This window comes from Salvia splendens, chromosome 5, assembly GCF_004379255.2.
Source record: "Salvia splendens isolate huo1 chromosome 5, SspV2, whole genome shotgun sequence".
Lineage (NCBI taxonomy): Eukaryota > Viridiplantae > Streptophyta > Magnoliopsida > Lamiales > Lamiaceae > Salvia > Salvia splendens.
In genome coordinates this window covers 7,019,181-7,044,666 of record NC_056036.1, presented here as the reverse complement: position 1 = coordinate 7,044,666, position 25,486 = coordinate 7,019,181, and the positions used below count along the sequence as shown (strand labels likewise).

General features: G+C 39.0%; 4 protein-coding genes across 17 annotated transcripts; 3 read left to right on the top strand and 1 right to left on the bottom strand.

Moving 5' to 3' along the window:
- Positions 1–1,002: 1,002 nt before the first annotated feature.
- LOC121804470 (trafficking protein particle complex II-specific subunit 120 homolog) lies at positions 1,003–7,281 on the top strand. The gene is made up of 10 exons (XM_042204025.1): positions 1,003–1,500; positions 1,588–1,794; positions 1,913–2,095; positions 2,634–2,743; positions 3,104–3,163; positions 3,297–3,576; positions 4,119–4,411; positions 4,760–5,637; positions 5,873–6,805; positions 6,882–7,281. Exons 1-10 carry the CDS (start codon positions 1,090–1,092, stop codon positions 7,100–7,102), a joined length of 3,576 nt encoding a protein of 1,191 aa, XP_042059959.1. The 5' UTR covers positions 1,003–1,089; the 3' UTR covers positions 7,103–7,281.
- A 4,764-nt stretch (positions 7,282–12,045) lies between these two features.
- On the top strand, positions 12,046–17,589 carry LOC121805266 (ubiquitin-like domain-containing protein CIP73). Of its 7 annotated transcripts, none has more exons than XM_042205064.1 (17): positions 12,046–12,220; positions 12,350–12,433; positions 12,764–12,905; positions 13,487–13,604; positions 13,831–13,908; positions 14,033–14,151; positions 14,233–14,304; positions 14,423–14,542; positions 14,755–14,824; positions 14,909–15,066; positions 15,308–15,472; positions 15,566–15,637; positions 15,716–15,848; positions 16,039–16,416; positions 16,750–17,009; positions 17,121–17,198; positions 17,273–17,589. In XM_042205064.1, exons 3-17 carry the CDS (start codon positions 12,777–12,779, stop codon positions 17,279–17,281), a joined length of 1,959 nt encoding a protein of 652 aa, XP_042060998.1. In that variant the 5' UTR covers positions 12,046–12,220; positions 12,350–12,433; positions 12,764–12,776; the 3' UTR covers positions 17,282–17,589. The 7 variants fall into 7 exon arrangements, with proteins under 7 accessions (XP_042060998.1, XP_042060996.1, XP_042060997.1 ...); XM_042205062.1 differs by having other exon boundaries at positions 12,350–12,453; XM_042205063.1 differs by having other exon boundaries at positions 12,350–12,614.
- Positions 17,590–18,137: 548 nt separating this feature from the next.
- Positions 18,138–20,480, bottom strand: LOC121801795 (probable anion transporter 5). 2 transcript variants are annotated; one of them, XM_042201204.1, is made up of 2 exons: positions 20,343–20,480; positions 18,138–19,787 (listed from the first exon to the last, which is right to left on the bottom strand). In XM_042201204.1, the coding sequence occupies exon 2, from the start codon at positions 19,672–19,674 to the stop codon at positions 18,346–18,348; it is 1,329 nt and encodes a 442-aa protein (XP_042057138.1). In that variant the 5' UTR covers positions 19,675–19,787; positions 20,343–20,480; the 3' UTR covers positions 18,138–18,345. The 2 variants fall into 2 exon arrangements, with proteins under 2 accessions (XP_042057138.1, XP_042057140.1); XM_042201206.1 differs by lacking the exon at positions 20,343–20,480 and adding an exon at positions 20,164–20,278.
- A 2,418-nt stretch (positions 20,481–22,898) lies between these two features.
- Positions 22,899–25,085, top strand: LOC121801894. Of its 7 annotated transcripts, none has more exons than XM_042201354.1 (5): positions 22,901–23,105; positions 23,227–23,311; positions 23,710–24,251; positions 24,333–24,545; positions 24,640–25,085. In XM_042201354.1, the coding sequence occupies exons 3-5, from the start codon at positions 23,964–23,966 to the stop codon at positions 24,688–24,690; spliced, it is 552 nt and encodes a 183-aa protein (XP_042057288.1). In that variant the 5' UTR covers positions 22,901–23,105; positions 23,227–23,311; positions 23,710–23,963; the 3' UTR covers positions 24,691–25,085. The 7 variants fall into 7 exon arrangements, 6 of the variants coding, with proteins under 6 accessions (XP_042057288.1, XP_042057287.1, XP_042057284.1 ...); XM_042201353.1 differs by having other exon boundaries at positions 23,189–23,311; XM_042201350.1 differs by having other exon boundaries at positions 23,184–23,311.
- Positions 25,086–25,486: the final 401 nt, after the last annotated feature.

Genomic DNA, 25,486 nt, shown 5'->3' with positions numbered 1-25,486 from the left:
TAGTTCAAAGAGTTTGAAATTTACATAAATTATACTCTCCTCGTCCCACAATAATATGCATTATTTCTTTTTTTAGTCCGTCTTACAAGAATATGCACTTTCTAATAGAAAGTCTTTTCTCTCTAATGAGATGGGACTCATTCTCCACGAACAATACTTTAATTATTTTTTTTCTCTACCTCTCTCTTACTTTACCAATTTTACATTAAAACCAGTGCCTAACCGAAAGTGCATATTCTTTGGGGACGGAGGGAGTAATAATAAAAAGTTTAATTCGTATTTTATTTTAGTACAAAATGTTTCATTATTGTTTCATGTTGAGTAGAAAAGGCTTTATCATTGTTTTATACTTCCTCTGTCCGCCATTAAATATTTCATTTTCTTTTTTCGTCTGTCCGCCAATAAATTTCATATTTCACTTTTACTATATTTGATAATTGGAACCCTCATTCCACTAACTCATTTCAGTCACATTTTATTATAAAACTAATATATATAAGTAGGATTCATATTCCACTAACTTTTTATATCCATTTTTCTTTACAAAGTTAAATAATTTCTTAAATTCGAGCCGATCAAATATACGACATTTATTCATAGACAGAGGGAGTATCGATACATAAAAATTCGATCTTTATTTTATGTTTTGGACGCTATATATATAAAAAATTAACGACGTCCAAACACATAGCATGTCAAAATATATTAAATTAAAATGCATATATATATTTTTTTTATGATTGAGGCAAACTTTAAACATGTTGTTGTACTACTATAAAATAGTAAATGTTAAACATTGTCCCATAAATGTCAAACATTTTCAAATGCTCGATTGAAGAATTCATCACAATTAAATATTTTGTACAGTACCAATTACATTAAATGAATTTTTTCACAATAATGGTTAAAATTGTTGCTCAAATCAAAAAATTACCGCGAAAGCCCGAAGTGTTGGACGGGCCTATTAGAAAAGCCCATATTGAAATAGAGCCTCTATTATTGGGTTACGGTTTGCTGTTACTTAGCTTAGATCTGTGAAGACAAACGTAGCAGATCTCTCTGTCTCCGGTGAATTGGTGATCGGAAAAAATGGAGCCCGACGCCAGCATCGAAACTAGCAGCATGATCCGCGTGGCGGTCATCCCCATCTCCGACGTCACCCCTCTCCTCTTCCGCGAATACGCCGCCATGCTCCTCCGCCACCACACCGTCTCCCTCAACTCCATCAGCTCCTTCTACACCGAGCACCAGAAATCCCCCTTCGCCCACCAGCCCTGGGAATCTGGCAGCCTCCGATTCAAGTTCATTCTCGGCGGATCGCCGCCTTCTCCCTGGGAGGATTTCCAGTCCAACCGCAAGATCCTCGCCGTCATCGGCATTTGTCACTGCCCCTCCGCCCCCGATCTCCGCTCCGTCGTCGATCAATTCACCGCCGCTTGTAAGACCTATTCCTCCTCACTCGTCCAGCGATGCTTCGCCTTCTGCCCCGGGGACTCGCAGGTTAGTTACCCCTTACTTCCTCACTTTGTCAATTTGCGCGATTTCAGCCCTAAACTACTTAATCATGACATGACGCTATTGCTGCAGCTTGAAGACGGGAGTGTTAAGGGGAGTAATTTGATATTGTTTCCACCTGCTGATAGGCAAACTCAGGAATTCCATATGCAAACCATGGTCCAAGATATTGCAGCTTCTCTGTTGATGGAATTTGAGAAATGGGTTCTCCAGGCTGAATCTGGTGGGACTGTTTTTAAGACACCTCTAGACTCTCAAGCCAGTCTCAGCTCAGAGGAGGTTTAAACTTTAGGTGTTCCAATTATTTTTTTAATTATCTTTCGTTTATGCCTACTGCTGCAATTTTTCCCCTTTTCACGCAGCACAACTTCACCTCTCTCATTCGAAAAATCCACAGGTGATTAAGGCAAAGAAAAGGAGGCTTGGTCGCGCACAGAAAACTATAGGCGATTACTGTTTACTGGCTGGATCACCAGTTGATGCCAATGCTCATTATTCTACTTCTTTGGAACTTACCAGATTAACTGCTGATTTTTTCTGGTATGCTGGGGCCATGGAAGGCAGCGTCTGTGCGTTGCTGGTAAGCTTTCAAGTTTTGATAAAAAAAAACCTGGATTCTAGTTTAATATGGTACATATTTTTTCTTTTGTGTTGCTTCTATCTCCATGTATAATGTGTGCAGCTCTTGTGATAGTTCAGTTTCTTTTACGATGTTAGAATTAGGTCCTTTGGTTCGTTCGTTGTACTACTCTCATTTTGGTGCGTTAATTTAGCAGGTACTGTAACAATCTTGTTAGTGCACTGTTGGATGATGCGATTCAGACTGTTGGACTTTCAATTTATGTAAAATGTCATCTTGTTCATAATGTTAATGGCCAAAACTGTAGTTTATTACTGTATAAGCTTTATTATAACACTGGTCAATATCCCTTTATTACTTTTTTTGGGTATAGCTACAAATGGAAACGTATAACAAAGTAAATGCCATTTGGCCTTCTGGTTTTTAATTTTTTTCTCCGAACTCTTGTGATTGTGAAATATTTACCTCGAACTTATGATTGGCCCCTTCCTGTTTGTGGCGAAAACATGACTTTTTTCTCCTTACTTTACACTGTTAGATGGATCGGATGGGCCAGAAGGACCCAGTTTTAGAGGATGAGGTTAAGTATCGCTACAACAGTGTCATTTTGCACTACAGAAAATCATTTATACAAGACAATGCTCAAAGGTATTTTTGCTCCGATGTAATTCCTTTTAAATGTTACTGCTGATTTTGCAAATATTACCAGAACAATAGTGTAATTCCTTTAAATGTCTATAAACTAATTTAACCATGTTCTCCAAAACTGTTTCATTAGCTAAAGATTTACCTAATCATCCCTAGTTGCATAGCGCTGATTACAGAGAAGTTACCCTGTCCATAAAACTGAATCACATATTTCATTGATCATAAACTGATATGGCATGCTTAATTGTATTTGATCGTGAACCCAGTTACTGGACTCAACATTTTCAGTAGTTCATATGAAAATTGATGGTGAATTATCACTAGTCTTCTAAGTTTCTCTTGGCCTTTACCTTTGAATAGGGTTTCACCCTTAAGCTTTGAACTCGAAGCCACATTGAAGTTAGCAAGATTCCTCTGCAGGTACTCCATTATATTTATCCATTGTTGCAATTGATGAAGGACTTTAACCTTAGTTGAGATGTTGCAAATATTTTCTTTTTATAAAATGAATTCTTTCCCCATGTCTCCTGTACTCCTTGGGTATCTTCATAAGGCGGGAACTTGCTAATGATGTCGTGGAGTTGTTGACAGCAACTGCTGATGGAGCAACATCTTTGATTGATGCCAGCGACAAACTAGTAGTATATGTTGAAATAGCAAGGCTCTTCGGTGAACTTGGTTATCACCGAAAAGCTGCTTTTTTCTCAAGGCAGGTGGCTCAGCTGTACTTGCAACAGGATAAAAAATTTGCTGCTATCAGTGCAATGCAAGTCTTGGCAATGACAACCAAAGCTTATCGTGTCCAAAGTCGAGCATCTATTGGACCTTCTAATGTGAGTACATTTATCCATCCAGCATACCATATAATAGGTATTACTAGACTAGCCTCTTGGCATATGTATCATCCATGTTGTTAAGCATGACAATTGCAATGAGAACTTCATTTTGACTCTTGCCATCTCATACTTATTCCAATAGTATATGTGAACCAATTTCTTATTTGGATGGACACTAAATGTGACATAGAATGTATTTCATGTGATAGTATTAATGAGACATGTTAGTTATTTTATAATCAGATACTAGGTATCGAGAAGCACAGGAAAGCATCTTTGATGCATATGCATATGGAGATTTGCATTTTTGAGCAGATGATTAAATCTTTGGCCATTTGTGTCCTCCTCGAGGGGGGGTAGAACTGCTGTTCATTGTTACAGAATTGATCCTTATGTTGTACTGATAGTTGTGCTTCTTAAGAGAGGGTCATCATATGACAGTATGCCACTGACTTTAAGAATCAGTCACAGACTCACAGGCATGTCTTTTTCAAATTTGAAGGGGATTCTCTAAATTTCATTTTTTATTTTGTTAAAAGGACGCTGGGCAAACCCATGCTGATGGAGGAAAAGTGCATCACCACTCAATAGTCTCCTTGTTTGAGTCGCAGTGGAGCACACTGCAGATGGTCGTCCTTAGAGAAATTCTTCTTTCTGCTGTTCGTGCAGGGGATCCTCTTGCTGCTTGGAGTGCAGCTGCACGTCTGCTTAGGTCTTATTATCCTCTAATTACTCCTGCTGGGCAAAATGGTCTGTTCAATGCACTTGTGAATTCAGCTGAGAAGCTTCCTTTAGGAACTCGCTGCAGTGATCCAGCTTTACCTTTTGTCAGGTAGCTTACATGAGTGTTCTGTCTTCCTGGTTCTGGTGTAATATATATCCACTGCCAAGCTTCTAAAACTGGATGTTTCTTAATGAACTTGTTCTTATGTGGACACACATAAGGATGGGATCTCGGCACCTTTATGTTACCCTGAAAGTGAAAAGTATGCCATATGAGATAATGACCCTTTACAAATATATGACAAAGACCTAGTATTCCTCCTCTTCACATCCTTCTGTATATAATGACCATATTCATTGGCATGTGCTTTTCCATTTTTATGCATCAACGTATGTTTCCCGTCCTGTTAGCTCTTGTCATTGTGGAGTTGTCTCTTCTAACTTTAAACGTTTTTAGGTTACATTCATTTCCTTTGCATTCATCACAAATGGACATCGTCAAACGCAATCCTGCTAGAGAAGATTGGTGGGCAGGCGCTGCTCCATCAGGACCATTCATTTATACACCGTTCAGCAAAGGAGAGCCAAATAATAGCAATAAGCAGGAGCTAACCTGGGTGGTCGGTGAACCGGTCCAAGTGCTGGTAGAATTAGCGAATCCGTGTGGCTTTGAGGTTATGGTTGAAAGTATATATCTATCAGTGCATTCTGGAAACCTTGATGCCTTTCCTGTAAGTGTGAGTCTTCCTCCCAATTCCTCAAAGGTGATCACTTTATCTGGGATTCCGACCAAAGAAGGCCTGGTTTTAGTTCCTGGATGCATAGTTCACTGTTTTGGAGTCATTACTGAACATTTTTTCAAGGAGGTTGATAGTTTACTTATTGGGGCAACTCAAGGTCTCGTGCTTTCTGACCCTTTCCGGAGCTGTGGGGCAGCTAAGTTAAAACATGCACATCTACCTAGTATTACAGTGGTCCCTCCATTGCCATTGTTAGTTTCTCATATCGCAGGTGGGGATGGATCTGTCATGCTATATGAAGGTGAGATACGCGATGTATGGATCAGTTTGGCAAATGCTGGGACTGTTCCTGTTGAGCAGGCCCACATTTCACTATCAGGAAAGAACCAGGACTCTGTCGTAACAGTTGCTTCCGAAACCCTGAGGTCAGCCCTCCCCTTGAAACCTGGTGCAGAGGTTACAATACGTGTAACCTTGAAAGCCTGGCAACTTAGCAAGACAGATTCTGATGCTGCTGCCAGCAAGGGTATGCCTGGATCCTCAGTAAGACAAGCTAAAGATGGAAGCAGTCCACTGCTGTTGATCCACTATGCAGGTATGTACTATTTCTTTAAGGATATATAGTTGCCACTGCTATAATGCCTCATATTATGGTGTTGCTACATAATTGCTGTTGGCAGTATATCCTACGTCTTGATGTTTTCATTACTACTTCTAATGTGACTACCTTAGAGTGTGCTGATGTCAAGGGAAACAAGAACTTATGCTTAGCACGCGGTTGTGGATTCATAGATTTTGATTTTTGGTTTGTTGTATGTGATACGTTTTAGGTCCATTGACAACTCCTGGAGAACCAGAAACAGTGTCTGCTCCACCTCCTGGAAGACGTCTAGTCATCCCCCTAAATATCTGTGTTTTGCAGGGCTTGTCTTTCGTAAAAGCCCGCTTGCTTTCAATGGAAATTCCAGCCCGCATTGGTGAAGCATGCTCCATGCAAGCACAATTAGAAAGGGGTAATACTGAGCAAGTCAATAGTTCTGAAAGACAGGCTGATAGGCTAGTGAAGATTGATCCCAATAGGGGAAGTTGGGGTTTGCGCTTACTTGAGTTGGAGCTGTATAATCCGACTGATGTAGTTTTTGAAGCCGGTGTTTCACTTGACATGGAGAATACTAACAACCAAGAAAACCTGTCTGATAATATTTCTGCTGAATATGGTGAACCAAAAACAAGGATCGACAGGGATTATACTGCTAGAGTGTTAATACCACTTGAAAATTTCAAATTACCTGTTCTCGATGGCTCCTTCCTTGGAAACTCTTCTCAAAATAATGGGACTTCTGGCAGTAGAAATAATAGTTTCTCTGAAAAGAATATTAAGGCGGAGTTGAATGCTTCGATTAAGAATTTGATTTCGAAAATTAAAGTCAGGTGGCAATCTGGGCGCAACAGCTCAGGAGAGCTAGATATCAAGGATGCAATACAGGCTGCCCTCCAGGCATCTGTTATGGATGTGCTACTGCCAGACCCACTGACATTTGGGTTTAGGCTGGCTAAAACAAGTTCAGACGATATAAATGTTGATAGTGACGTAACGTCTTGCGAATCTGGAGATTCTATCATTGCACATGAGATGACTGCAATGGAGGTGTTGGTGCGGAACAATACTAAGGAAGCTATTAGGATAAATCTTAGCATTGCATGCAAAGATGTGGCTGGTGAGAACTGTATGGAGGGCGACAAGGCAACGGTGCTTTGGGAAGGTACATAAAGTCTCATTTCTCCATGTCGTACTATTTCAGTGGTCATGTAATGTTTGTTGACATAATGTTTTGTCAGGTGTTTTGCGTGGTATCAGCATGGAGGTTCCTCCTCTTGAAGAAGTGAAGCATGCATTCTCCCTCTATTTCCTGATTCCAGGGGAGTACACGATGCTGGCTGCAGCCATGATCTATGATGCTAATGAAGTTCTTAGAGCTCGGGCGAGAAGTGATGCATTAGATGAGCCAATCTTTTGTCGTGGACCACCGTATCACGTGCGAGTGAGTGGCACTAGATGAGTTAGTTTGTTATGCTGTATGTTTTCATTTACAAAAGTGAAAGGAAGTCGTGTTGATTTGACTACATCACATTGCTTAAATTCTGCATCTTTGGTGGAAATTGATGTGTTTCTGTAACTAGTAACCCTCTTGTTGTGGAACTTGTTTGGAGTAATCAATTGGAGTGGTATTCATTTTAATTGTTGGTGTTTATCAAATACTAGTATCAACCCCGTGCGTTGCACGACTCATTGAAATTTCTTCACATAAAATTGGAAATGTCGATTTACTTAAGTAAATGAAATAATAAAAGATAAAATTATACAGAGTTTATACATCAGAAATAAAATTTTATAGAATTTATAGATCACATTAATTAAAACAAAAAAAAATAGCTTTCCATATTGTCTCATAGATTATTTTAAATAAGGTTGAAAATAAAATAAAATATTATATTTAATTTATATTTGAATTTGCCATCAAACTCTTTAATTACTAATCAATTAGCATTCAATAATTCTATTAATTGAGAATTAATTAACAATAGACCGTTAATCATCTATTAATAAAAAAATAATGGATTAGGATGCAACCAAGAAATGAAAATTAAGGATGATAATTTCAGTAAAAAAATGGATTCTCAAAGTCGCCTATGCTCATGTAGCTACCCACTGGATCTTCGCTCATAATCTTCAACACTTTCATCGTCATGCGTCGACCCATCATTTTTATTAGTAAAAACACAAACAACAAATATTAGTAACACAATATAATCATACAAAAAGAGCGTGAATTAAAGGAATATAAAAAGTTACTATCGGTAAAGAGCAAGAATCATACACAAACAAAAAAAAAATCCAGAAAATTCAGTGACGCAATAGAAGGTAGTAAGTGACGTACAATCTAACAAAGACAGGAGTATATTTATAGCCATAGATTTAAATTGTACTTCTGTATTCTCTATTTGTAACGACTTTAATGTTAAATAGTGCAATGAATAAATTAATTGTTAGGAAACTACAAATAATTAGTAGTAATTAAATAAAATTAATATCACTAAACTTGAAAGTTTTATAACATTGATTCATGATTCATGGTTTAAGCATGAATGATGATCTATAATAAATTTTATTACATGTTTATTAAAAGTTATCGATAAATTAAGGCAATTTGATTGGCCCAAAATGGAAGGTAATCTAATTATTTTGCTACACTAATATGCTGTTACTATATTTATTGGCCGTGAAATCTATAGTCACAATAAAAGAATTAGATGCAAAATTAAGATAATTTAATTAAGATAATTTTATAATTTCTTTACACCAAAAATTATGGTAATTTATTGGAAAACGTTTCTCCACATAATTTTTGGCAACAAAATCAATTGATAATATAATATGTAAAAAAAGAATTATTATAAACTAAAATTTTAAAAAGCTTAAACATGAACTAACATAACTCAAAACACAGATCAATCTTCAAAATAGGATTTAAGTGCTATTTTCATTTCACCTTCTCTCACACGACTCTCTTTACAAAGCCTCCAATTCGCTTCTTCCTCGTTGTCGCCTTTCACTCTCTCTCACATGAGTAATCTACACCAATTCGCTTCTTCCTCGTTGTCGCCTTTCACTCTCTCTCACATGAGTAATCTACACCGCCTCCATGACTCCATCTTCATTGACTGAGTTATGCTAGGTTGTAGGTCTTCGAAAAGGAATTCCTTGGTTTCAATTTTTTTTAATAATATCAAAATATGAATAACAAAATAATCAAACAAAAAGAGAGGATAAATAAATGATATACTAGTATTGGTAAAAGAGTAGGAACCCTAAAAAATGTTTTATGCAAACGATGAGGAAGTGAGTAATAAGAATGCAAATAACACGTACTATTTATAGATAAAAAATAAAGAAATATCTAGAAACTCACCAATTAGCAGCCATAAATTTACATTAAATTATTATTATGAAGAAGCAACCTTGAAACGTCTTGTGCCAAATTCTTTACAAAATGTTGTTGCAAAAGATTATTAATAATACATGTCAGTTGCAAATTAATAATTCAATTCTTAATAACGCAACGGTTATAAATCTTAGTATACATTAAACATTCCATGGCTTAATTATAGAGGCCCTATGCCATTCATATTTAAATCTTGGTTGGCCGTTACTTAACGTGTCAAGTAAACATTTATATTAAAAATCTTGCTTAAAGTTTATATATATTCAAAATTTATCCCTATAATTCATAAATATTCACATTAAGGCCAAAACTCGCCTTTTATAGATGTATAGATTAAAAAAAAATAAAGTGCAATGAGTTGTATATAGAGTAGAAATAAAAGGATAAAAATAAAATGAAAAATTGGCTCGACTCGCCTATTACTCCACAATAGGCGCCCTAGCCACCGCCTAGCCGGCTAGGCTACGCCCTAGCTCTAGGGCGTTTCTCTCTCCTCCTCTCGGCTCGCCTATCGCAATAGCGGACTAGTCGAGCGCCTAGTCGCACGCCGGTGGCTAGGGCGCCGGCTAGTCCACTATTGTGGATGCAAAAATATCTCTAGATGGGTTTAACCTTTAATGTAATATCGTTTGAAGTCTTTTTACACTATTTAATGTTTTTTTGTTCTTTTAGTATTTTTTTTACTCAATGGTATTTTTGTACTTTTGCAATTGCGAAAAATAAGAGTTTTAGTCTTTAAACTATGCAATAATATCAAATGGAGACCCGATTCTTTAAAAGTATCTCCAAAGGGCCCTGACGTTCGATGTTATATCATTCGAAGGATTTTTCACTTATAGTGACTCTTTTGTCCTTTTGGTATTTTTTTGATCTAATGGGCTTTTTTATACGTTTACAATTATTAGTACTAGGCATGCACACTGTTCATAAACCGCCTGTTTCGGTTTGGAACCGGCGGTTCACGATTCAACATTTCCATGAACCTGAACCGGCCCGCCAAGGGTTACGACGGTTCCGGTTCCGGTTCAAAAAACCGTCGGTTCAGGCAGTGGTTCAGAACCATATTTTTTTTTTGCATTTTCTTATTTATTTATATATGAAATATGCGTACATAAAATTCAAAAAATCACGATAAAAATTACAATTTTATTGAGATTACAAGTTACAACAATTACAAATCACAAAAAACTTGAAGTCTTAAACAAAAAATTTAAATACAGCGAGACTACTAGTCTACAACGAAGCTAATTACAAAAAAGTCTTGAAGTTCTGAACAATAAATTTATAAGTATATATACTCTTAGTCGGCGAATGAGATGTTTCTACATAACTAAGTTGATGAGAAGTGGGATATTTATATGAGTAAAATTAGAAGAAATAAAAAAAAAGTTCAAATTTCAGCCGGTTTACCGCATGAACTGGCGGTTTCGGACTGAACCGGCGGTTCAGTCCACGGTTTCTGGCCGAAAACCGACGGTTTCTGACCGGTTTTCAGGTCTACACACTGCCACCTATACGCCGCTACCTGAAAAAGGTCCTGAACCGTCGGAAACCGGCGGTTTTCGGCAGAAACCACCGGTTTCTGACGTAAACCGCCGGTTTTTCTGCACACCTAACATGAAAACCTACGCCCTAGTCGGAATCCTACCGTTGGAACCGCCGGTTACGATTCACGATTTTTTTGAACCTGAATCGGCCTGTTTGAACCGCCGGCGCCGATTCCGGTTTGTGAACCGGCGGTGCCGAACCGCCGGTTAACCGACGGTCTGGTTCGGTTTGTGCATGCCTAATTAGTACGCTTATCTGCTCTCACATCATCTTCAAAGACAATCATTAATCTGACATTTTCTCTCTTATTTGCATTTTTCAATATTCCCCCCGTCCACAAAAATATGGATATTTGGGACGACACAAGAATTAATATACAATTGGTAAAGTAAGAGATAGATAAAAAGAAAAAAATAATTATAGTATTATTAGTAGAAAATGAGCCCCACTTTATTAGAGAGAAAGAAATTGCGAAAATAGAATGAGATATTTTTATGGGACATCTTAGAATGGAAATGTCCTTATTTTTATGGAATGGAGGGTGTAATTTTTTTGAACCATAATACCCTTAACGTGTAAGAGATGCTAAAAATTATAATCATTTTCATGAGAGAGAGAACCACAATTTCGCGTACACCTAGTTCATTCATTTATGTTGTATTCCCACAAGAGAAGTTGTCACAACACATATACTTGAAGGGAATAAATGAACAAAGTGATGATTCTTCCTCTCATGAAAAAGACATATATAACCCTTATAGCTCGGAGGGTATTTTTGTTCAAAAAAATGCAAAAATCCTTACAATGATATCATATCAATGTCCATTGACGTACGAAGATATTTTTGAAGAATAGTGATTGCGTTTAATATTATTGCATAGTTTAAAAACTAAATTCGTAGCTCTCTCAATTGCAAAAGTACAAAAATGCCCCTTGATTAAATAAAGAGAAAAAAAGTCACGAAATACTAATTGAAAAGGACTTCCAACAATGTTATATTAAATGTTAGACTCGTCTAAAGATATTTTTAAAGAATGAGAACCGCGTGTGATATTGCTGCATAGTTCTTTCTTTTAAAATTATTCTCCAATTTTATGTTTTTATTATTTGTAAAATAAATAACTCAAAATTTAATGATTACTTGAATAATTTCTTAAAATTAAATAATTTAAATTCGTAAGATATTTAAGGTGAATAACAGATATTACTAATATACTTATTGAAAATTAGAATAAAATAAATCACAAATGAATCGCAGTTTGGCTCTGCACCAATCGCCCAAAACATAGCCGCCGTAGCTCCCCTTCATTGTCCTGCCCAAAAAGCGATTGCAATTGCAATTGCAATTGCTAATTTATTGCGACCATAACAACTCCAAATATATACTCCTATATTTCGTCTGCCTAAAGCGAATAATTTGGCAACCACTAAAATTAATATACGAAAATATGGAAAATAATTAGTAGGACAAGAAAATAGTGAAGATTGAAGAAACCACAATTTTTGCACCCTGCCCCTTTCCATCTCTCTATCTCCGCTGCTGACTGTGATTGCTCTGTTTCTCTCTCACTTGGATTTTTTTATCAATCTTTTCCTTTCTAAGAATCGCTCTTCTCGATCGATCAGGTTCTTTCTTTTACCCTACCAATCTCAATCTCTCTGTTTATGTCAAAATCCTTTCTTTTCTTTTTCCTTCTTTTGCATATCTCAAATGCCCTAGTGTTTCTCGATTGTGAATGATGCTTTTCTTTACAGTGCCAGTGTTCAGAAAAGAGCCCTTTTTTGTCACTTGAAGGCTTCGTGGGCTTAGTGTTTTTGGAAAAAGAAACAAAAACAAGGGTTTGCGATCACTTGGATTTGTGGGTTTAAGTTTACTTCAAAAAAATTTATTCTGAAATTGATCCCGACTTGTAACTTTCATCATATCTTGCATAGTCTTGGAGCTCCGTGACTGTCATTTTTGTGGTCAATGGCAGAGCTTGCTACATCGCCTGTTTGTCGGAACTGTTATATGTTTATGGTCATTATTGCATCCTAAGAATGCACACATCTGTCTTGATTGCTAATGGTGTCTTGTGATCCTTGGGTATCTAGAGTGTAGCAGAAATGGATAGAAGAAATGCTCAAAGTCTTCTACTTTCTCAACCATGCTACCTATTTCCATTTCAGGATCTCGAGTAAGATGGGAAGTAATGGTGGAGAGCACATAAAGATTTCTGGACCAGATGCAGCTGAATGTTCTCAAACCACTGTTCAGATCAAGATCAAGACATTGGATTCTCAAACTTACAATCTGCGGGTGGATAAATGTGTAATATACTCTTCTGTATTTCTTCTACTCCAGGGTACTTATCGAAAAATATTCTGTATAATGTTAGTTTATATTTATATGACAAATCACTTATCTAAGAAGTTCATATCAGGAACTGATCACAAATCTACTTATTAAAGGCTTCCATGCTAGATGCCATTCTACTTCTTTTGTTTAATTATTTATCCACATCAATGGGATATCACTGCCTGTGGGTTCATATGGTGGTGGAGGTGGACTCATGGAAAGAGTAGGGTTGGCGATTCCTAGGAGGATTGGCATAAATATCTTATGAATAGTGGTCTAAAATTGGAGGTCAGGGTTGCAACTACTGTAGCTTTATTGCTGGCTGAAGAACATCTTTGTCCACTGACTGTTAATGTTCCATCAAAAGAAGGAAATATAGTTAGGGATAGGAGGTGTGAGTCAATTTTCTCTGTTTAATTGTTAATATTGGAAATATCTGATTTATGGGCAAGAGTTTTTGACATTAATATCCAACTTTCGACGAGTTCCCAGTGGCACTGCAGTAGTACTCTTTGTTTAAATATTATATCAGATTATTGGTTTTTGTAATGCAGGTGCCTGTTCCAGAACTGAAGGAACAGATTGCTTCTGTAACTGGTGTCCTGTCAGAGCAACAACGCCTTATATGTCGAGGAAAAGTTTTGAAGGATGATCAACTCCTCTCAGCTTACCGTATCCTTCGATTTTTATGATCTTGATTTGATTTCTCTAAGACTTTTAAGTGGAGTATTAGTTTTCAATTTGTTTATCAGTTATTTTTTAAAAAAATTTATCTTTTTGTTTGGAGTTTTCAGAAATGCTTATCGCAGTTTTAAAAATCACTTATACTTAAGCTTTTTTTAATCCTTAGGTCTGTTGATGCTTATTTCATTGAGTTCCTTAATACTTATGTATGTAGATGTGGAAGATGGGCACACTCTGCATCTTGTTGTGAGACAACCCATTGCTACCTCAGTAGAGCAGTCAGATCAGCCAGGTCTGATTTGCTCTAGGATTGCTATGAGCTTTCAATTATGTTCTGTTGTGATTGTAAATGCAACTTTATTCCTTTTGTGATGAAATGTTTGAAGATTGTGCTAAAAAGCTTCTTCTATCTGCAGCAACTGATCCAACATCAAGTACAGGGCAAAACACAAGTGGTCAGGTAAGCCCTGGTATGGTGGTTGGAACCTTTAATATATCAGAGCAGGGAGATGGAGCTTTTCCTGATCTAAATCGGGTAATGATTTAAACTTGTCACAACTGTGTGCGAGGCTGTGAGCTTGGTTAAAAATTTATGTTTGTGAAATCTATCTTGCAGATCGTTTCTGCTGTACTTAATTCTTTTGGTGTTACAAGATTTGGAAGCGGAGCTGAAGGGATTGATTTAAATGTAAGTTTCTAAAAGTTTTGAGCAAGGTGACTTTTATTTGTATGCGTGTTCATATAGTGGACAACTTAATTTCTTCGTTACATTGGTCATTTTCATCCTTTATGGTTTTCTTGGCCAGCAACCTCCATCGGAACGTCAACCAACTGCACCTGGGCTCAGTGGTACCAGAAATTCTTTTAGACCGCCAACTGACCAAGCAGCTTCAGTTTCTGTTCCTGTGGAACCTCTGCAGCCACTGGTAGCTCCACTGTTTTTATTTATTTATTTATTTTCATTTCAAAGCCATAAACTTCATATGGATGTCGTGAAAATCTGTAGCATTATTTGAGTATGCTACAAAATAAATTGTAGTACTAAATACTAATATGTCCCTTGAGATTATTATATACTCTTGCCCTAAATTTTATTTTTTCTAAGACGTCAGTCCATAATTCAATTTTTTCTCTGCAGGTTATACCTGATTCATTGACTACTTTGTTACAGTACTTGAGCCATTTGAGACAAGAATTTTCTGCATACGGTAAGATATTTTCCTCTTTGACTAGATCTGTCGATTATATTGCAGTCAGCTGAATAGTAATTGTTTCTGGATTGCCAATTACAGGCCAACGTTCAAATGCCCAAAATGGGATTGATGGGCAAGAGTCAGAATCTGCTGTGCATTCTAGTGAGCCAAGAGGGCTTCTGAATCCCGAGTCATTGTCAGAGGTGATGTCATCTTCCAGAGAGCTTCTTCTTGAACATGCCACTGAGTGCCTGTCGGTATGTTCTCAAACTATACATTAGCAATAAGAAGGTTGATTTAGTATTTTGTTTAGATAGTTGCCTAGGAATGATGAAGACAATCATAAACTTGCTACGTGCTCTTACTAGGCTCATTCTTTTATAGTTGTGGCTGAGAGAAGCCCACATCCCAATAAATTTATTTTGCTCATCTTGTTATGAAGCATGACTCGTGCAATTAGAGTTCTACATGGGAATAAATTTCTTGCTTTCACTGCAGCAACTTTCAGGACAGCTTGAATCTCAGTCAAGTGTAACGGATTCATTGGAGCGGTCAAGAATTCAATCTAGTGTTATAAGATCAGGAGCTCTTTTTCAAAATTTGGGTGCTTTGATGCTAGAGCTTGGTAGGGCCATGATGACCCTGCGGATGGGTCAATCACCGGTATGTTCATTCACTTTCAGTTTCAGATATGTCTTATATACCATGTTGCTTAACGTAGTTTCATAAACAGTTTATTAATGCTTCATTATTTAGGCTGATGCATTGGTTAATGCTGGACCGTCGGTCTTCATATCTTCAACTGGGCCCAATCCTATCATGGTTCAGGTCATATATCTCCATGCACTTTCTTCACTTTGTTCAACCGGATATGCATACTTACTCTCTGCTGTTTTATGGATTCAGCCTCTGCCTTTCCAACCAGGGGCGAGTTTTGGTTCAGTTCCTGTGGGTACTGTTCAGCATGGCTCTGGTGTAGCTGGAAGCTCTTCTGCTTCAGGTTTCCTGCCCAGAAATATTGACATCAGAATACGAGCAGGTGGTATAGCAATTCTATTCATATGGAGTGCAACTTGATGGCTTCTGTTAAGCTTTAATCCTTCATGTTAATGTTTATATCCAGTATAAGAATGAACTTAATGATGAGTGCCTATTAGATTGCAGCCTCTGTGTTTTGAGGCATGGTATCTTAAATTCTTAATCCTTTTTTCTCCTGTTTCTGAAACCAGGTTCATTATTTCCTCGAAGAGAGCCTACTGCTTCGCCGTCTCAAGGGCAAACTGGTACACCATCACCCAATAGCACAAGTCCCAGTCAGCAACAAGATGCCGCGACAGCTGAACCAAACTCGCGCAATAGGGAACCACAACTGAGGGCAATTCCCCTTAGAACTGTAGTGGCTGCAGTACCGGCCCCTGTTGGTCGTAGTGCAGATTCATCTCGTGGTTCAGTAGGGATCCTGTATCCAGTTATGGCTAGAGTGCAGCATCAATCTTCAGGAAGCTCAAATAATGCAAGAACTTCTCAAGCATCAGATCTAAATCATGCTGCTGAACAGCCTGATTCTTCAACACAACAGCAACATGTTCCAATCCTTGGAGGAAATGGTAAATTTGCAACCATTTAAAATTGATTCTTATTGCTGATGTGTCATGAATTATAGATATGCAGGTTATGAATAATGACACGCAAAAAAGATAAAACTGGCCGAAGTATAATCTAAAACTATAACAAGTTCACCTATGCAGTGCACATACGATAGAGCAAAACGTATAGCACGAAAGTAAATTAGTCTGGTTTTGTTGGTTTATGTTTAAGTCCAACATTTGATCATCTATCACTGGGGATTGTTTGATGAGAGGTAGTCAGCTCACTATTCTTAATAAGTGAGTGGACCGTGGAGTGATTGTTATAGGCTAACTACAGGCACACTTTTTCAGGGAGCAGCAATTTACCTTCTGAAGCACTTAATGATCATGAATTTTCAGGACTCGAGCAACTGCTAAGTAGTATATTTCCAGGGGGTCAGATCCTCAGTGAAAGTACCGAGCTCCCTCATTCAGCATCTGAAGCAGCTCACAATTCTGAGGCTGTGAGTGAAGAAGGGGTAATTTTATCTAATATTCTACGCCAGATAATGCCAATGCTCTCTGATAACATGACCGCATCCACTGAAGGAGCAAATGCAGATGAAGCGCAGGTAAAGCGTGCTTTCTCAGGACTTATTTTCGATGGTCATAGCTCAACCTGGACAAAAAGACTAGTATCCTTGTGTTTGCAAAAGATAATTCTGTGTTTATGGCACTTGCAGGGAGATGGCAACAGTGATCAGGGATCTTCTCGTCGCAGGAGAGGCTCTGAGTCACAAGAAAATAAAAAACGTCAGAGGGTATGACATTCATTAGCCTTAGAATTTTGATCTGTTTTTCTCCTTCCTAATTGGCTTCTATGCTGCATATACAGAGGGAGTAGTGGAAGAAGTCAAGAAGAGACCGTTATTTGATGGCGCTGAGGTTGACTGGCAGTGGCAGCTAATGATAAGAGAGTCAAACAGAGACGTACATAATTTCCTTGGTCTTCTTTTTTTATGAATATCAATTTTCTATTATTGGGTGATCTTCCTCGACTTTATTAAGTAATGTTATTCTTTATTCATTAAGTTAGAGAGAGAGGGCATGGAGAAGTGATAGTGTACAAGCATAACACTAAATGTTACAATCTTGTATTTATTGTCTTTTCCTAAATTTTACTTCAGTAATGACATGCAAACATTGCATTAATGTCATCTTTTTTTGAAAATAAGGTGGTAATCTTTTTTGATAGATTGTTTAATGTTTTTTTAAAAAAAATTGCATACTCGAATGAAATTATCATAATGATACATGTTTTGGTGCATAGTTGGTGGCTGTAAGCAAGGATTTAGATACCCAATGGTAATCTATTTTTTTGGGAGGTATAAGCATCCATAATGAAATTAATTTGTGCTAGTCTTTTACAAGATTTGTCAATTTATGATCCGTCAAATCTTTTCTTTACCTTTCCCAACTCGAAGAAGCCCGGGAAGGGCAATAATACACTACCCACGCCTACTGCGGTTACACATGCTAGTAAGGCAATGGAAAGCACACATTGAGGAGGTTGTATGACTGTCATAGGAGTGGCGTGGGTAGTGTATCAACTACTGTTTTGGGCTCCAAAATACAGCCAATGCCTGTATGAAAGAGAGGCTTTTTCAGGTTTGTGTATGCCGAAGATGATGATGAGTGCTCAAGAAATTGTCTCACTTGTGGTATGCCGAAGAAGGTAATGACGAGTGCTCAAAAAATAGTACAAGTAAAAATAAATAAGATATGCCAATGGAGGGGGCAACTTGAATCCATGATATGTATATTCAATTTTACAAGTTATGATATGCTATGAAGTAGATTACTCTTCCAGTGCCAGCCAACTTCTAAATAACTAGCAGCCAGCCAAGCAAATGATTTCCACTAAAAACTAGACCTTTTTCAATGACTGCTCATTCTAAAATACACACCTTAATCGAAAATTCTCTCCCCTGTTGATAATACAAGGAACATTATTGAGCTGAAGATACAGAGCAACCCTGGAATAAGGAAAACTGCTCTCCAGCTCTCTGGACTTGTCAGGTCCAACTGCGCAGCCTTGGCACCTTCCAGAAGTCTACCTGTAAGATCGACCCCAACTATGCCGGCTAACGTACCGGCTGTATTACACACCCCCATGACAATTCCTGCGTATCTTGGAGCCACATCCATATGGTTAACAGCAAATCCAGCTCTTCCAAGAGCCAAGAAACCAAGAGCCAGCGACGAACAGAGCACAACCCCATTAGGCGTTCTAAACAAGGGAAGACAAATCAACGCACCCGAAGCCACAATGAATCCCACTGTGTTTAAAAGCTTTCTTGTTTTAGTCACAGACATAATTCTCCTGGTAATCAAGTGATCCGCCACAATCCCACCAATATTTGAGAACAGAAACATGTTCAGATAAGGAATCATCTTGGAGGAACCCATTTCTTGAAGACTACTGTTGAGGCCTAACTCAAAGTATGTAGGAAGCCAATTCATGAGTACATAAAGAGCATAGTGAAAAGTAAAATTATTTGCAACTATTGCCCAGACTGGCAAGCTGAAAATTATCCTCTTCCATGGAATTTTTTGTGTTCTCATGGAATGTACTCCATTTTCGGTTTTCGCCTTTTGACTTCCTTTGACCGGAAGCAAGGACTCACCAAAACCAGCAGCTGTAGCCTTTGGATGTTCAGAGCGAGGTGGATCGCTGGCATACTTCAACCAAAGTAGAGACCACATGATGCCTAAAGCCGCTTCAACAAGAAATACAGATTGCGGGCCTTTCAATCTTACAAGGGTAGGGAGGATAAGCATTCCTGCAGCTGCGCCAAAATACATTCCTGACGTTGTGAGAGATACAGATCTGGACCTTTCATGTGGGGGCACCCATTGTGCTAGTACAGTGTGAATGGAAGGAAAGATGAAGCCCTGGGCCACCCCAACAAGCAACCGGGCTACAACCAACATAACAACTTGATTTGGATCCAGTGGTACAAAAGCACAAGTCAGGGACCACAAAAGAAATGAAAATAGAAGAACACGCCTTCCCCCAACTTTTTGAGCCACCCAACCACCCGGAATTTGTGAGCAGGCATAGCCATAGTAAAACGTTGACAGTATCACGCCCTTGCTCGATTGATCTATTCCTGCAGCATCAGCAGCCGCAGTATATGCAATAGAGAAGCCGACTCGCTCTATGTAGCACACAGAAGTGCAGATGAAGGTCAAAATAACAATCACATAACGTTTTGGGATGTATTTACTCTTCATCCTCCGTTGGTTTCATGAATGGCGAAGCTCCTTACTTTTTTTCTTTACAGATGTTTCACCAAAAATAAAAAACCAAGTCCAACAAGTCTGTGAATCACAAGGGAGAAATCATCCTACAAAAGAAGAATTCAAACTGAATTTAGGAAGAGAAACAAACAAAGCAGTCCAAGATGCAATTTTCCCATCCAGACGAGATTAATCACAGGCTGATCACTCCAATTAACACTTGACCTACTTGATTTAAGGCATGATCCTAACAGAATTGTAGCCAATAATTTGTGGCACAATTTACTTTTAGAAGACAAACATTCAGCATTCTAACTTCATCACATAGTAACAAATAAGAAATTTATCTAGTCTTTCCCAAACCAAAGAAAAGGTTACTTTTCCTTTCACTGTCTAAAAAGCACATGTCGGAAAACAAACACGAGCTAAGAATAAACGAAAATCAGCAGAACAAGTTACTAATTGATGAAAAGGATACGTTACATTTCATGGTCGACCACATTTGCACACAATAATGAAATATACCCAGAATTTGAGGCGGATTAATTATAAAAGATAGACACAACCACCAAACAATCGTAGGCATAGTAGCATTGCCAAACATAAGGGCTGACAAAAATTGAATTACAAGAAAAAGTGATAAAGAATGAAAGTGAAGTTACCTTGTGAAGAGAGGCAGATTAGGTAAACCGCATTGACTAAGCAACGGTGTTTTTCGGGAAAGGAAAAGGGGAGAGAGAGAGATCAGCAGCAGCAGTGAATGTAGTGTTTATGGCGAAGAAGTGAGATTCGGAAAGAGAGTGAAAAATAATTTTCAAAGCAGTTGAATTAAACATATCTCCATTTTCGCACACTACACTAACTGCTTATTCATGGGCCTCACCATCTTAATAGGCCTTTACTTGATTGGCCCAACCCATTCTTTAATACTCACTCTTTCGTCATAAGGTGTCTCATTTCTTTCCAACACCGACTTTAAGAAAAGTAAAAAAAATGAATGGAAATAATTAATGAAATATGAGTCTCACTTATACATGTAGTGTTAAATAAAAGTAAAATAAGTTAGTAAAATGTGGAGCCTATTACCTACTATTTACATTAAGGACCCGTTTGCTTTGGCCGATATGCTCATAATTGCATTTATTTCATGTTTTTTATGTCCATTCGGTGTATCTGATTAGTTGATGCAAGGCCCGAGTTTTAGAACAGCCACGCACTGTTCCTTTCTTAAATGGTCAAATTCAAATATTGGATGGGCGGTGGTTTTTGTTGCTGCCTCGAAACCAACACCCTGAAATGAGCTGCTAAGAGCATCTACAACCGTGCTCTTACCAGCGGCACGGTTGTGGGCCCGGACCCACTTTTTCTGTCAGCTCTCTGGCAAGAGCACAACACCCACAGCTGTGCTCTTCCGCAAGGACGAGCATAATTAATTTAAAATTCAATTAAACAAAAACATTTCAATAATACTAAAATTCATTAAAAAAACCTAAATAATATTACAAATGACAAATAAAATAAAAATAACATAATTAAAATCCTAAAATTAAAAATTATATAATTAAAATACTAAAAATTAAAAAAACCAGTTCTCGTTGCCGAATTTCGCCCACATGTGTTTGATTAGGTCTTCTTGTAGCTGAATGTGGGTTCGGGTATCGCGCATTGTGTGCCTTGTTTCGATCCTCTGGCCAACCGTCGTATGCTCACCTCGGCGAGGTCTCCCCCACGTGAACATGATGTCGGCTATATTATTCACGTACCACAGCCGAGCCGGGGCCTTCACAATGTTGAATCGGGCTTGAAGGACCCCGAAGGCTCTTTCGACGTCTTTCCGCGCGGACTTTTGACGCTGCGCAAAAAGAACCCGTCTCGGGTCGTGCGGGTTGCTGAGCGTCTTCACGAAAGTCGACCACCTTGGGTAGATACCATCGACGAGATAGTAACCCACGTGGTATGTAGTTCCGTTGACGGTGAAGTCGATCGCCGGTGCTACACCATTCATCACATCATTGAAGAGGGGTGACGAATAGAGCACGTTCAAGTCGTTGTTGGATTCGGCAACGCCGAAATATGCATGCCAAATCCATAGGCGGTAGCCGGCGACCGCCTCAAGGATAAGTGTTGGGCCGCCGCCTTTGTGACCGCTTAAGTGTTGCCCCCTCCAAGCAGTCGGGCAATTCTTCCACCTCCAATGCATGCAGTCAATGCTGCCAAGCATTCCGGGAAAGCCATGGACTGATTCGTGAAGACGAAGCAACCGTTGGTAATCATCAGTGGTGGGCACCCGAAGGAATTCATCCCCGAAAGCTGAACGAACGCCCTCGCAAAAATTCTTTAGACAAGATTCTAGTGGACTCACCGATATGCAAATACTCGTCGAAGATGTCGGCCTTTTGCCTAGTAGCGAGTTGTCGGATGGCACACGTACACTTCTGCAACGGCGTGATACTTTGCCGGCCGACTGCATCTGGACCTGTTTGGAAGAATTCAACACGTGCGGACAATGTGTTGACAATTCGCATAAACAAGCGCTTTGACATGCGAAAACGGCGCCTGAAGTAATCTGCCGGAAACCGCGGCTGGTCGGCAAAGTAGTCGGCAACGAGCCTTTCGTGGGCTCCCTCCCGATCACGATGGATGTAGCGGCGAGTTGATCTAGTTCGTTGAGGAGGAGGAGCGGGGGTATTCGCCGCGACATATGCTTCGTAAGCGGCACGATGTTGTTCGTAGTATTCTTGTTCTTCGCGCTCCGCTTCCGCCATAAGATGAGTGAAATCCATTTGAGGTTTTGAGTGAGAGATGAATGTGTTGATAGTTTGTATGAGAATTATGAATGCGAGATGATTTGATGTGATAAATGGATGATGAATGTGTGTATTTATAGATGATTTTGGGGAAAAAAATTTAAAAAAATTCAGAAAAACGGGCATAAAAAAGCCATATTTTTGGGATTTGGAAAATATATTTTTTTAATTTGTATCATTATTTAAATTAAATAACGAATTTTAAATAAAAAAATATTCAAAGGCAACGGCTCTGCCGTTGCTCAATCGCGTGCAGCCACGTCGCCTGCTCGCTGGCAAGGCGCTGCTCGATGCATCGAGCAGCGCCGTGCCAGCGGCGGCGAGCCTCGTCCTTGCCGTTAGCACGGACAGACGCGGGGCCGGCGTCCACCGTTGTGCATGCTCTAATTTCCTGATTTACCCATCTCATTTTCACTCTCTCCCCCCACCACATTTTCCTCTTTTCTGAAATCGAGATCCCCGAAATTTGAAATCGCCCAACCCTAGCCACCGTCGTCGGCCATGCTCCCGTTTCTCTATCAACTCTTCTAATAAGGACAACCCTTGCACGGGAGGAGCCGTGCATCGGAGGGACTAGTCAGCCAGATCTGTCTACGGAGAACGAGCAACAGCTCCCAGGTTCGTGTGAATGATTTTAGGTGTGGTTTGTATTTTTATTTGAATCAAAGGTACGATTTTAGCATAAAATTTATGCAGAGCAGCAAAATTGGTGGAATTTTTTGGGTCCTTTGTGTTGCAGTGAAAGAGGTCCGGCTGCTTAACTACTCAATTTTGACGACATCTGTGACTCGTACAACCGACTCTGTTCACCAGTATTAACCAGGGTAACTAGCTCAAACTCAAACATTTGCTATGTTTTTTCCATAATTTGTGAGTAATTTTGAATTCGTGTTTGAATTACCGCTGAGTAATAAGCTTAAATTCTCTCACCTGCTATATGTTGTTTTGAATTCGTCTTTAAATTGTGTCCGCTGCCTGTTTATTGATTTGATTTTTTTATTTGTGAATGCTATGTTGTACACTGCGAATGGGTGTCAATTTTTTATTTTCCCACAACAGTTTGAGGTTTGATCTTGTTTACTGAACAACTGCTTAACGGATCAAATACATATGTGCTACTTACCTTGTTTCTTTTCTGAAAATGAGTATGCTTGATTTAGTATAACCTACATGTGCACTTACTTGGTGGAGCATACCCTCTATTTTTTTGGATTGGTTAAAGAAATCAGCAGGATGAGAACACCATCAGTAAATTATGCCCGCATATACATGATGCTTGAAGACATCATGCATATATATCGGGTTGAGACTACACTACTCGTACATCGTTTCCTGAAGGCCCAAACTAAATGAAAGAGACGTAGGATTGTTGAACAAGCTAGGCAATACAGCGTGTTGACTAAGGTTCCCGAGCAGCTACAACGCTTGGACAGACTCATAAATGTCACAGACACAACTTGCATTGATAACATTCGCATGGATCGCAACACGTTTGGAAAGTTGTGCCGTATACTTAAGGACCGGGGGGGTTTACACATAGGTAAGTGTCTAGGGATTGAAGAACAGGTTGCGATGTTTCTTGGCGTTCTAGCGCACCACAAAAAAAATCGGATTGTCCGTTTTAATTTCGTTAGGTCTGGATCTACGATATCCTATTATGTGAATAAAGTTTTAGGTGCTGTTCTCAGTCTTCACGATGTATTATTTGAAAAGCCTACCCCAGTCCTGGATAATTGCATTGACCATAGATGGAAATGGTTTGAGGTTCGTAGTTATTTAGACTTTGTTTGGTTGTTGATTGTATGACTTTGTCAATTGTGTGTGATGTGCTTTTGTCCATTGCAGGGTTGCTTGGATGGTACTCATGTCAATGTGTTGGTTAGCAACAGCGATAAACCCCGATATCGCACACAAAAAGGGTCCATCGCAACAAACACGTTAGCTGTATGTGATCGAAATATGCAGTTCGTCTACATCCTGGGTGGAAAGGATCTGCAGGGGATTCAAGAGTGCCGAGGGACGCCTTATCTAGGCCCAATGGGTTCAGAGTCCCGCAGGGTAGGAAAAGGCTCTCAACAATTTTTTTTAACACAATTGCTTCAATTCATATAACACGGAATGTTCTAAATGGGCATGCTAAAAATGTGTGCAGGTTGTTACTATCTCTGTGACGGCGCATACGCTAATTGCAACGACTTCTTGACGCCGTACAAAGGGGTATGCTACCACCCAAGGAATGAGGTGTTGGGGGGTTTTGCGTAGTGCGTCTTTTTACCCAATTCAAACACTAATCAGATTGATCATGGCGTGTTTCCATCTCCATAATTTCATTCGCCGTGAGATGAGGGTAGATCCCGTAGAAGCCGCTGTCGATGGTGATGCTCCAACAGTCATACATGGAGAAAATTATATCGCTAACAACTATGTTGACTGTGTCGAAACATCTCACGAGTGGACTGCACTGCGCTACGTGACGTCATAGCCATGGAGATGTGGAATAATAGATAGAATCATTCAGGAACAATTATGTTTGTTATCTTATGAACTACTTTGAACTACGTACTACTTGAAAAGGATATTTTGTTGTTTTGATGTTTACATCATTATGTGTTGTGCTCAGTTGTTTAAGCTTATAACTTCAATAATGGATTTGTTGGCTTACACTCAGCAAATGTCGCAACAGCTCGCCAAGGCTGATCGCATTCCCGAATGTGGGTGTGGCTGGGAAAGATGGAGATGCGCTATGCAGGGGAAAACGCAATCAACGCGTGACGTTATTATATGAAATGCCCCGCTGATCTCAACCACTCGTGATCCTTTCAATGGTGTGATGAGTATATTCGAGGGATTAGCGGAAGCTCTTACATTGATGAACGTGGTAACATTCCACGTTTGGGTCAGGAACGTGCACCTCCGATTCACCATGAATTGGAGCATCCATGAGGAGGTCACCACTATTGTGCCGGAAAAGCCGCTTATGATCTGAAGACCCAATTCTT

Coding starts and splice junctions, on each gene's coding strand:
- LOC121804470 (XM_042204025.1), top strand. CDS start 1,090: ATGGAGCCCGACGCCAGCATCGAAACTAGCAGCATGATCCGCGTGGCG. Junction 3,577..4,118: donor CATCTATTGGACCTTCTAAT/GTGAGTACATTT, acceptor TTTTGTTAAAAG/GACGCTGGGCAAACCCATGC. Junction 6,806..6,881: donor GGCAACGGTGCTTTGGGAAG/GTACATAAAGTC, acceptor ATGTTTTGTCAG/GTGTTTTGCGTGGTATCAGC.
- LOC121805266 (XM_042205064.1), top strand. CDS start 12,777: ATGGGAAGTAATGGTGGAGAGCACATAAAGATTTCTGGACCAGATGCA. Junction 13,605..13,830: donor TCAACTCCTCTCAGCTTACC/GTATCCTTCGAT, acceptor TTATGTATGTAG/ATGTGGAAGATGGGCACACT. Junction 14,825..14,908: donor ACAAGAATTTTCTGCATACG/GTAAGATATTTT, acceptor TGCCAATTACAG/GCCAACGTTCAAATGCCCAA.
- LOC121801795 (XM_042201204.1), bottom strand. CDS start 19,674: ATGAAGAGTAAATACATCCCAAAACGTTATGTGATTGTTATTTTGACC.
- LOC121801894 (XM_042201354.1), top strand. CDS start 23,964: ATGGATCGCAACACGTTTGGAAAGTTGTGCCGTATACTTAAGGACCGG. Junction 24,252..24,332: donor ATAGATGGAAATGGTTTGAG/GTTCGTAGTTAT, acceptor TGTCCATTGCAG/GGTTGCTTGGATGGTACTCA. Junction 24,546..24,639: donor TGGGTTCAGAGTCCCGCAGG/GTAGGAAAAGGC, acceptor AAATGTGTGCAG/GTTGTTACTATCTCTGTGAC.